The 12,593-nt window shown below is 41.7% G+C and overlaps 1 protein-coding gene across 1 annotated transcript in view; it reads left to right on the forward strand.

Annotated features, from left to right (window-relative positions):
• Positions 1-515: 515 nt before the first annotated feature.
• Positions 516-12,593, forward strand: part of SOBP (sine oculis binding protein homolog) — a 166,892-nt gene continuing 154,814 nt past the window's right edge. Inside the window, exon 1 of the mRNA XM_064289451.1 lies at positions 516-862. Coding sequence (XP_064145521.1) covers positions 767-862 — 96 coding nt within the window. The 5' untranslated portion in view covers positions 516-766. The remainder of the gene's footprint in view (positions 863-12,593) is intronic.

Here is a 12,593-nt window from a genome sequence, read left to right on the forward strand (position 1 = left end):
GAGGAGGAATAGGCGGCCGCGAGCAGCCCCCGGAGCAGCGCAGCATCCGCGTACACGGTGACGGTGGAAGCCACGCCCGCTCGGGAGCCGGGGGGCTGTCCTAGCCCCCCCACCTCTCCCCCACTCTGGCCCTCTCCCTCCTAGTCCCCCTTCCTCCCCTCCTCCCGCGCCGGCCCCCGGCCCGCCCCCGGCTCGGCTCGCGGGAGGCGCTGGGCGCCGGGGCTGGCGCGCTCTCCCGGGCGCACACACACATCCACGCACGCACGCCCAGAGCAGCTCTCTCCGCGCCTGGCCCTAGTCCCCCTCGCCCATGCAGACGGACAGAGCGACGGAAGATGGCTGACGACTGCACGGGGCACCGAGGATGCAGCCCGGCGGCGGCGGCCGCGGCGGGAGCGGCAGAAGCGGCGGCGGCGGCAGGGGCAGCGGCGGCGTTGGCGGCGTTGGCGGCGGCGGCGGCGGCGGCAGCAGCAGCAGGAGCAGGAGCGGCGGTGGCGGCATCCCCGAGACTCCTCGAGCTACCTTTCACTCTGACAGCCACTGACGTTTTTCGCCGCTAGAAGAGACCCCGCTTCTCCGGTGCCTGCCTTCCCTTCCCCCTCCCAGCCCCGGCCCCGCCAGCCCCGCTACCTCCGCCAGCATTGCCACCATCAGCACCACCTCCACCACCACCACCACTACCACCACCACCGCCACCGCCACCGCCACCACCACCGCCGGCGGCAGCAGCAGCCATTTCATCTCCACAGAAACCAGACACAAAAACATGGCAGAAATGGAGAAAGAAGGGAGACCTCCGGAAAATAAGAGGAGCAGGAAACCCGCTCACCCAGTGAAAAGGGAGATCAATGAGGAAATGAAGGTATATTTGGACCTCAGGGGCTGGGGAGACGGAGCTCTTTCTTCCGTCCGCTCTCCTTTGGCCGTTGTATGGATTTGGGGGAACAGGGGAGCGCTTGTCAATTTCTGTAGAATGCCCAGAACGCCTCAGCTCCTCCTCCAGGTTCAAAACGGAGGCCAACTCGCGGGCTGCATCCCCGAGATTTGCCTCCCTCAGATTTGATGGGGGAGGGGGGAACGTGAAACCACATACTATTTAACCTCATAAAACCCAGGTTGGCACCGACGCGTTTCAGGGGAAGGGGACCAGGGGTCCCCTGCGTGTGGACACGGAGAAGAGGTTTTACTAGTGGGCGGTGTAGTTTTTTTTCTCCCTTCTCTGGGAGCCATCCTTCCGATGGTTCAAAGTTAGGAGCCGTCCGGCCGCGGCACCCCGGGAGCGCCCCATTCCATTCCCTCCCTAGTTCATTCCCCAACTCCTCGGTCACACTTCTCCCCATGTAGCCCGCTGCGACGGTGTAATGGGGCTGTGCGTCTGTGTCACGGTGAGGGGCGGCCCGAGCGGCGCGGGTCTGGGTACTGTCCTCACTGCCGGCTCGCCTCGTTCGCCGCCTCCCGCTTCTCTCTCGTCGTTGCCTCCGCCTCCCGCTCGCCTTTGCATGCCTCACTTCCCAGTTAATCAAATCCGAGCTAGCCCGGCTGGAAGAAAGCGGTGTGAGGGGCGGCTGTCGCCGGGCGTCTGCCCATTGTTTGCAAAGGCCAGCCCGGCGTCCTCTCGGCGAGGCCGGGCTCCCCGCCAGGCCAGCGGTGCTCCAGAGGTGGCGAGTACAGCAGCCTGGCGCTCCAGCTGTTCGTGTTGGAGCGATTGCCCAAGAACACCGCTCAGCTCCGGAACCCCTCACCCTCCTTATTTTCCCTGAACTTGCACCTTTTGCCCAAGCAAAGGTTTTATTCTGTGTTTATTTCGCGAGTCTTGTTTATTACGGATATTTAACATGGATATATTACATATATACAATTATAATTATATAATTTCCCTTCTATGAGTTGCAAACAAGTAGCTGGTTTCGTGGAACTTAGTTTGCCTTCTTGGGGTTCCGCATGTTCTGCCTTGAATCCCTAACACTGCCAGCTGACTTGGTCAGTTTAAGTTTGTATTTAAAAGAATAACTGGACGAAAATGTCATGCAAACGTTTTGACGTTTTCTTGATTAGAACGAGCATATTCTATGAGAGTGCCTTGTATGTAGCCCACGCTTAGGAAGGAGAATATGGATAGACATCCTTATGTGCAGCTAGGTGCATATGCTTTACTTTCCCTTCCTCCCTGAAACGTCAATAGCAATCTAAATTTTGGAGTTGGGGTTTTTATTTCTGGGTGAGGAACTCCGTTCCTGAAAGCATGAGCTGCAGGTTTAGCATCAATGGAAAGGAGAGTTAAGGAAGAATTGCCTTGGAAATCAACGCTATCCCTTGTGATGGAAACCACCATTGATTCTAATAAGAGACCTTTTTTTTTTTTTTTTCAGTTTGTCTTAAAAAAAAAAAAGTAGAAGTGGTCTTTTGATGCTGTGGAGTTCAGACACTCTACAATAGCCATTCTTCCTCACTTTGCTCTTCCCTCCTGCTCTGCATTTCCAGATTACTTTTTTTTTAAATTTCATTTTGAAATGGGGGAGGAGGGAAAAGGAGAGAGGAAAAGGCCATTAGGAAATCACAGTGTGCTCTGGCCCTTTAAAATGCTGCCTAATGTGATCTATATGGATGGCAGCTTTTAAGTTTCATAGGTTCTAGAATTACAAATTAGCTAATTTTAATCAAAACATGTGAAATGTTATCCCTGCTGGATATAAAGGCTGACTGTGCTTCATGCTTGGGGCTCACGTTGTTGACTTTGGCTGCGGGCACACTCCGTGGTTTGGGAGATAGTTGTCCTTCTACAGTATAACAGATGTTTGTCTGAACTGGTAAGGAAGAAACAAAAACAACATTGTGTGAAGGGGGAAAATTACACAATTTTTAGCCAGTGCTGCAGGACTAAGTATGGAATTAACTTTGGTGCACAAAATTTCCTCTTTTTAAAATGTTATGTTTTTTCCAAATCACCACCTACTATTTGAAGTTTTAATCTTCATCATTTCAACCCAGAGAGTATTAAATAAGAAGTTTTACCCAACAAATAATTCAATTGCCTGTAAGATAAGAATTTTCAGTCTGGTTTGGAACAATATAAGAGAGCCTTGGCTGAAATCTCCAGCCATGTCATGCACACCATGCTAGCGAATCATGAAATCACATTTCTAGTGAAATTGTTCAGTAGGCATTCCTTGAACGTAACGGCACCAAAAGTTCTCATTTAAAATGTGATTTGTCAAAGTCAAAAGGCAGAAGGGTTATTTTGAACTCATTAATATTTTCTGCTTTTAATATTAATAACAACATCAACAAAACCCCTCCCCAAATCTCATGGTATTGTTACCCCTTGGTCTCCTCAAGCCTAAAGTGTAGAGTAACCTAACAAGTTGGTTGCCGGTATAAAAATGTGTGCAACAAAATGTCACTGAGAACACAATGTGGCCTTGTGCAGCTTCATATCGATGGTGCTGGAGCTGCCTGGCTGTGTTTGCCTTCATCTGAACGGCTTTCATCTGGACCAGTGTAAACTAAGCCCTGGTAAGTAATCACTGCCCGGCAGAAAGAAAGGAATGTATACAGCTAGCACGGCCTAAGCTGTAAAAACGGAAACCTGAGCCCCCACCTTGGATCACATATCAAGGCTTGAAGGTAGGGGAAATGAAAGGGGGAAAGAGGAGAGAGCGAATGGAAAAGTCAGCCTGGGAAGTGGAGGATCAGGAGGAGGCCCCCCTTAGGGAGATTTGGCTCAGGGATTAGGGAATTTTATCGTGGTGTACAGTGACCTACTCAGGTTTCAACACTGGTTGGATCAAGTTGCTTCTCTGCAAGCTGAAAGAAAAAAGACTGGTGTGTATGTGATTTTTTTTCCCCTTCGAGTAATAGAAAGGACATTGGTACAAGTGTCTATTTTAAGTAAGCAAATGCAGGGCACTGAGAATGAGCAACAAAATTGCCTCATCACAGAGACTTCTTTCAAGATTTCCTGAGGTAGTCACATATTTTTTCAAAAATGGCTGGGGAAGACTGGCTGAGGTTTAGCTGACACCAGCGATGGCATTGGAGATAGTCTTCATGTGGCTGGGAGCTAATGTTGGTTGCTGTTTCACTAGATCAGATATTGAGTTACATTTTCGTTATCACTGGTTTAATGTACATGGCAGTTGTAACGAATTTAAATTTGATACAACATAATTTTCTGTGTGAAAAGTTCATGACTTGGCATAGCTTTCTTATAGTATAAAAAAAAATTTTTTTTTTTTTTTTTTTTTTTTAGTATACGTCTATGAAAATACCTTCAAGTGGAAATGTTTGTCTCACTATGACCTTTATAATGTCTCTTTTATCTTTCCTTCTTCCTTCCTCCATCCTGATTTTTCTTGATTAAAAAGACTGATTATAGTACTTATGATTAGTAAGCCTTGTTTAATTAATGACTAGTAGAACCAAAAACCAAACCAAATCCATTGCTGTCACTTTGATTCTGACTCATAGTGACCCTACAGGACAGAATAAAACTCCCATTGGGTTTCCAAGGCTGTAAATCCTTATGGAAGCAGACTGCCACATCTTCCCCCCACAGAGCGGCTGTTGGGTTTGAACTGCCATCCTTTCGGTTAGCAGCTGAGAGCTTAACCAAGGCTGCAACTAATAGAAATGATTAAAAAAAAAAAAATTAGATGGCAATGCAATTTATATTTTGACTACTTTTGGTTTCTAAATTGAATATGATTGTATCTAATGTAATATGTCTTCAATATACTGTTAGCTCACAAGTATCATAATAAATGCATGTTAGGAGGGAATTCTGATATGTGGAAGGGTTAACTAGTTTCAGGAGTTTATCCAAAATATGGTAGATACAGTACAAAAGCTAATTTGTAAAAGTGGATGTATGTAGATAAGTGTAAATATAGCTATACTTATAGCAAACTGTGACCAGTGGTTACCAAACAATAATACAATTCAAAAAATCTAAACTACGACTTGAGATAATGAGTCAGATTTTCATCTTGTAAAACTTTTTAAAACTTTTGGACAAAACCAACATGATTAGATCAAGCACTCTGCCCTGGAAGCTTTCCTAAACAAACCATAATTAATGCATTTACAGTGTTTGGCTTCTTTATCAATTGCTAAACTGCAGGATAATCTGTGTTAAATGTCATAGAATCTCCTTTGCTTAAGAAGTTTTCTGTCTATAAATATTCTCAGTAAGTAATTTGTACCTAAAATTATGCTTCAGTCCTGATGCCTACAGCTTGAGTCAGGCACATCTGTTAGAGTTTAGTAGTAAACTCACCACAAGATTTTCTAGTTTGGTTTCTGATGTTCTCCATTTGGCATTAAACGTGACCTGTGTCAATTGCATAGACAATAAAAGCAAGTTGCAGAGCTAAGCTGGTAAGTGTTACTTAGATTAAAAAAAAAAAAAATTTTTTTTTTTTTAAACTGAGTGTGGATTGAAAACATCAATGTTTAAGGGTGAAAACAGCTCATTATTAAAAGAAGTATGTTTTAAGTTTGGCCATTGAACTTCATGCTGGTGTCCACACAGTAAGTCTCAGGAATCTAGAAAATGGACTCGAGACCAGATCTCACTGCAGAAATTGTATTAGATCCCTGGCTGAGCAATGGCCTCAGGTGTGCCACGTGGCAGGGCTGGGGAGTAATATCAGTCAGGACATGGCTGTTGCCCCTTGGGAGCTGTCCAGGATGTTCCTGAGCCCATCAGCTTTGTCCTTAGCATTACGGTCAGTTGCCCTATTGAAGGCTTCAGTCTCAACCCCTAAGAGCAGGCCCTAGGAAGGCGTGGAGAGCAAAGAATCCTGCTCTGTTCAAACTGGGGGTTTTCTGGGAAGAGTTTCTCTCTCCATCTGTAAACCTGTGAGTGTGATGTGTGATAGAGTGCAATTCTCCAAGCCTCATACTACTCACGGGTTCCAGAGACAAGGAAATGGAAAGGAACCACTCCACTTCCTCCCGAATCTGAAATAAACATTTGAGCTAGAAGAAAATGAGTCTGACAGACTCATTCCCTCCTGCGTTTCCTGCCTCTGTGCTTGCCAAACACTGCTCTGAGACGCCAAGCCCTACTCTCCTTGTGTGAAAGATAGACTCATAGAAACCAAGAGGTAACAGAGTTTAAAGGAGAAGTCAAAAAACAGGGCCTCAAAAAAGGCATCTCTCAGTGAGTGCAAGTGGCTCTCTGAAGAAAGAGTTCCAGGGAAATATAGTGTCTTCTTCTTAGGATGATCAGACTTCTCGTATCTTCTAAGGACATGTCCCTTTTATTAAGGGTCTTTATACTTTCTATAAGAACCATTATTAGAAGTTGTAGAAGGTAGGTCATTTAAAAATCCCTGAAGTCTAAAACTTTCTCTTGTGGAATGGGAAACCAACCACACTTACTCTCTCAAACTAATAAGATTATTGAATATTTTCCTAAAAGAGAAGGGATTAAATTACAGGGTAGAATGCCAAAAAAAAAAAAAAAAACTTTTTTATTTGATAGTGCCAATTGAAACATGTAAACACATATGAAAGCTTGAAGTAAGTAAGATTTGCTGAATGTGTATTTTAGGATCTATAGACTGGTGGGTGTTAATATCTCTTATATAACCAAAGGCCTGTGAAACTCTGTACCACTTTAAGGCCAGTGGCTTTGGCTTTGCCGCAGACAGGAAAACAATGTAACAAGTCTTGGTGATTTTTAGGGCAGTTCTGCAGCTGTGATAGGACACAGCTGTACACAGCTGCACACCTGCCATGCCTACCACAGTGCTAGCCCGAGTGCCGGAATGCCCAATTTCACAGCATTTGTTTGACCCTTTCAGGACATTTGATGTCCAGGCAGCAAATTAAAATGTGGGGAGCTAACTGTCTCCTCTATGTCACAGTAAAACAATAAAACACCATTGATTTTTGTGTCTGGAAGCACGAGATTTTTGTTTCATATACCAATTATATAGCCATCCAATTCAGAATGTATCTATAAGAGAACAAGACAGGCCAGAGCTGAGTGTTTGTGTTAGGATGTGTTCTCTGCCTTTAGCACTGCATTGTAAGCATTGTTCTGCGGCTGAGAATGATGCTGCAAAATGAACCAAAATGGAGCATATTGACCATCTTCAAAGGATTTTAAGCTAAAAAGCTGTGGTTCAGGCAAAAATGCAGAGCTCAATACAAGTTTGTACTAAGAGTATGAATCTGGCCATTCAGTATTTCATGCATGTTGTGCATTATTCTGTGTGCGTTGATGACTCTCTGAAGGTTTATCTGTGACCAGTAGCTTGTCCTTACTGTACTGTCTGATCCAGTGGGATCATGAGCGTGCAAGTACTTTGTAATCTGTAAAGGACTACTCAGATATTTCTTTTGTGATATTTAAATTTTACTTTCTTTTACCTTCTGCTCCTTGGCAGAACTGTAAAATAAAACTTATCCACCAGATTTGTGTTAAGAGAGGCAGTTTAGACTTAGTCCTGGGCCAGGCCTGGGAATAGAGCTAGAAATCGACTTCTAATCAAGTACAATTCCTCCTTCACTCTGGAATTCTGAACAAGGCTGTGCTTCTCTTCTGCATATTCTGTTTCTTTTTCTCTTAGCAAGTCTAATGATACTTAATAGAGAACGACCCTAGAAGCCAGCCAGAACAAATGAAGGTGGAAAGGGAGATATTTACCAAAAATTGCCATCATCCTGTTTTGCATAAACTTGAGTAGCAGAGATACTAGCATTTTTTTTTTCCCCCTGCCTTATAAATGGTTCAGGATTGGGAGTTTCCTTTCCTTTTGAAAATAAGTCTCATGTGTTCCACTTTCTTGGAGAATGTGTGTCAGAATATTTCAAAGTAAAGTAATGTAACTAGCAGATCCTTTTTATTGTCATTAGAACTGTGAATACGGCTGACACAGTTGTCTACGAGTGAGATTATGTGCTAATTAATTTTTAATTAAAACTATTTTTTAAATTTTTATGAAAACAATACATGGACATGACAAATAGTAAAAAAAATACAAATAAGTAAAAAGAAAAAGCCCAGAATTTCCTCACCCAGTCACAATTACTGCCAACATTTTGATGTATGTCTTTTCATGTCCTTTTCTATGTGTGATATATAGTTTAGAAAAAAATGGCCTTCTAGTGTACAAACCTGCCTTTTGAAAGTTAATATATTGTGAATATCTTTCCATGTGATAAAATTTATCTACAGCATATATTTTAGTGGTAAAATAGTATTCCATTATATGACTAAACTATAACTAAATTCCTATTGTTTGGCATTTAGTTTGTTTCTAGAAAAATAGTACTAAATAAACATTCCTGAACATGTGTAGCTTTGCACCTATAATTCCTAGAAACCAAATTGCTGAGTCAAAAGGTTTATGATTTTTAAAAGGCTTTTAATGCATAGGGTCAAATTACCTTTGCTAAAAGTTGTATCAATATGAATTCCCCAAACTATGAGAGTGTCACTAACGCAGGATATTATGATATTTTTAACTTTTATGTGCTTATTTTTAGAATTTGGTTTTCCTGGGTTTTGTTTGGTCATTTCTCTGTATTTATACATTTCTTTGATATTTCTGAAAGCATCTAAATGTATTAAAGCATTTTTTGAGTACATTCTAAAAGCATCACATTCTACTAGATGAGGCATAAAAAGAAATGCAAGACTTCTGCCCTCAAGTACCTTATGTGCAGTTGGCATATCAGAACTGGGTCTCGGAGTGAAAACGGGAACTATGTTTGTGTGGAGAGGGAGGGCATAGCTTTTCCCTCATGTAGGTGAATGATTGGGAGCTCATTGAAAACCTTCTGTGCTCTTGGGTTGGATACAAATTTGAAAACGTGGGCATTCAGCTATGCAAAACCTGGTATGGAAAGCAAACAAACAAAACCCAATCAGTGGCACCTACCTCATATTTTTAAAATTAATTGGTCTTTTCAAAATAAATTAAATGAGCTCTTTTTGAAGAGTTTGAAGTACTTATGTTTCAGAGGTATTTTGAGAATTTATAATTACTGTTACTTTCAAAGTACCTTGAAGTGAACCCTTGATTATTTACCTGGTGAAATGTTCAACTGAAAGTCATCTAGATTGAACTTTGACACTTGTACAGTACTTCCCCTCAAGTAGAGTATCTAATGAACATCCTAGGAACAGGGTTCCAACAAAAATAAATTTTGCCAGTATTGAAGAACTAACTTAGGAGGAGCGTGGAAGCAGTAAAATGGCCTGTCTTCCTATCTTTCTGTGACTTGTTTTTTTAAATTCCAGGAAGAGGTCATGTTTTCAGACTAAATGTTAGGATTGTCTTCTTTTTTAGGGACTCTAGAGGTAAGAAAATAGAATTGGAAGGACTGAAGAAGAGATAGTGGGGTGTCTTGGTTATCCATTGCTGCTATAACAGAAATACCACAAGTGGATGGCTTTAACAAACAGAAATTCATTTTCTCATAGTTTAGGAGGCTAAAAACTAGAAGTCCAAAATCAGGGTGCCAGCTCCAGGGGAAGACTTTCCTTCTTTGTCTTCTTCGGGAGAAGGTCCTTGTCATCAATCTTCCTCTGGTCTAGGAGCTCCCCATCATAGGGACCCCAGGTCCAAAGGAACCGCTCTATTCCTGGCTCCTCTTGCTTGGTGGCAATGAAGTCCCTCTTCTCTCTGCTTGTTTCTCTCTTTTATATCTCAAAAAAGATTGACTCAAGATACAACCTAATCCTGTAGATTGTGTCCTGCCTCATTAACATAACTGTCTCCAATCCTGCGTCATTAACATCATAACCCATTGCTGTGAAGCCGATTCTGACTCACAGGGACCCTATAGGACAGAGTAGAACTGCCCCATAGGGTTTCCAAAGAGTGGCTGGTGGATTCAAATTGCCCGCCTTTTGTTTAGCAGCCTAGCTCTTAACCACTATGCCACCAGGGCTGTTAGAATTTACAGCACATAAGATAATTATATCAGATCACAAAACAGAGGACAGTCACACAATACTGGGAATTATGGCCTAGCCGAGCTGACATACATTTTTTGGGGACACAATTTAATCTGTAACATGGGGCTAGATATTAGAAGTGCCAAGCAATTAGAGTCAGATGCGATGTCAAAAATTATAAAATGAGAAGATTAAAATTAATTGTGAATTTTGAGTACCCACATTCCAACAATACAAGTAGTTAGGGAGAGTGTATGATGAAATCTGAAAGCAAGTGAAGTGTTAACACAGATAGTATGCCCTGGCTGGAAATCTCTCTATAGATGACATATCCTATGGCGTGCTTTCTTTGCAACTCTTTGATTGGTCCAGGGAGGTAGCTTCTTTGGAATCACTGGCATATTGGAATTTAAAATAGAAAGAGGCTTGGTATAAGAATCAGGTCTATATTTTAGTTCTGACTTTACTAGGTGACTCTCATGCTGGTCATTTATCCTTTTGATGCTCTAATTGTGTTTTATAAAATGACATGTCATATGGGTTCACTAAAAGTTTGTTGTGGAAATCAAATCCCTGACACAGAGGGTTATTGAAAGGGAACAAGAGAGTTAAAGGATGTGGAAACACTATAAAGTGCTATAAGAGTGCTAGACATTATCATTATAATTATAGTGACCTATTTTCCAAACCCAAATTGAACCACATGGTATGAGAAAGGATTTTTGTGCCACTTCCAAGGGTGAGAGGCTGTCTGCAAAATGTAATTCAGGTGCCAAAATATTGAAATTTCTGGCACATCTTGATGGTTTATGGGAGTGATGATAAAATATTTGAAATAATGGCTGTTCAGTAAAATTCATGATGTGTGATCACTGTAATTATGACATTTCTTTCCAAAAGGTATTTCATTTCTCATATAAGAGAAGTTCTTTGATTTCACAGAATCTTAGAGCTGGAAGGGACTTTCTATTTCAGTTCCCCACCCTAAGTCTCTAAGACAAAAGCTTGGTGGCTGTTTCTTAAAGATTTTGGGGGAAGCAAATTTCACAACCTTCCTTAGTATAGTAGCTTGTCTTAATATCATTGAACCATGTAATTTCAAAAATCTCTCTGCATTTTAACTCTTATCATCTTTTTATTTTTTCACCTTTTTAAAAAAGGTAGAAAGAAACTTATGTAGGAAAGGAATAACTCTTTTAATAGGAAACTTTAAAGAGTAATAATACAAAAATGTTGAAAAAATAGCTATTGGCATTCTCTACCAGAAGGACTTGAACACTCTCATAGGCCGTAAACATTAAACTCACTTTTCCTAGAATGTTATATTTCTTAGATGATAACTGCAAAAGTCTATTTCATTTTCTTTGGTTTAGCACAAAAATGAACCTGTATGAAATCTGACATCAAACCCAGGCTCCACCTTACCCCATTGCCGTGGAGTTGGTTCCAACTCATAGTGACCCTATAGGACAGGGTAGAGCTGCCCCATAGAGTTTCCAAGGAGTGGCTGGTAGATTTGAACTGCTGGCCTTTTGGTTAGCAGCTGAGCTCTTTAACCACTACATCATCAGGGCCCCGGGCTCTACCTAGTAAATTAAAAAAATTAAATTCTGTATTCCTGGGGGTTCTTTGGTTTCTTAATATATAGTATATAATACAGAGGTAATAGTCCGTTTCTTGTAGCTACACTGTAAGAAATTTTGGTGCTCATTTTCTGTCTTTCATCTAGTTCTTCCTTTTAGGAAAGACTTGAGATTTATGACCTAAAGCTTTATAACTCTTTTGATTTCTGCTTTTGCAGTCATATATCAAAACATTAAAGTGTTTTATTTTCAATGACAAGGAAGGGAATGTTTTCAGAGTTTATTTTCATTGACATTTATAGTAACTTGAAAATCATGGAATAGATCAAGTTCATATTGATTATTACATGAAGCCTCCAAGTGTCCAGCACAAACCATAAACTAAAAGTGATGCAGTTAAGATACCCAAATAATATGAATTTGGTATTAATCCAGTTGAGTTTTCAGTTTTTACCTAATGCCCAAAACTTACGGATGCCATCCGTGGGATTGGTTCTGAACGGCTGAATGAATTTGCAGCTGGACTAAAACAATTCTGTATTCTAGGCTGGGAGATTACTCCATGAATTATGCATCTCTAGCCTTTTTGTCACTTCAGAAGTTAGACAGTGGCATCCAGTTACAACGATCTACAAGCGTGGATATGGTGGCGAAAGATTTTCTGTCTTGTTGGCACAGTTCTCATACAGATTGGGGTGAACAGCACGCAGACCAATAGGATGGCTTGAATTTGGCTTTTAATGGTGTTGGGAATTGGTTTTTCGATGCAAGGTGTAAGCCTTATCCTTGGAGATTTCTGCTGCCAGCCCTCTGAAGGAGGACCTCGATTTGTATGCTTAGGGACTGTCATTCTCGAGTCGGGCACTCAGCTCAGTGAGAGAAACTGGATGTTAGGGAAGACTACCACCTCATTAAAGGGATCTCTTTCGATTGAGTAGAGCAGCATTTAGCCCCATCCTCCTCAGTGGTGTTCCTGAAGTTGCTGAGCTTATTATTCGTATCGATCATATCATCTTTGTGCATTCATGAGAAGAATGTCTGTTTAATGTGGACATGGCCAGCCATCTGAGAGAATAAATGCCTCAGTAAAGCTT

Source organism: Loxodonta africana, chromosome 1, assembly GCF_030014295.1.
Source record: "Loxodonta africana isolate mLoxAfr1 chromosome 1, mLoxAfr1.hap2, whole genome shotgun sequence".
NCBI classification, from domain to species: Eukaryota; Metazoa; Chordata; class Mammalia; order Proboscidea; family Elephantidae; genus Loxodonta; species Loxodonta africana.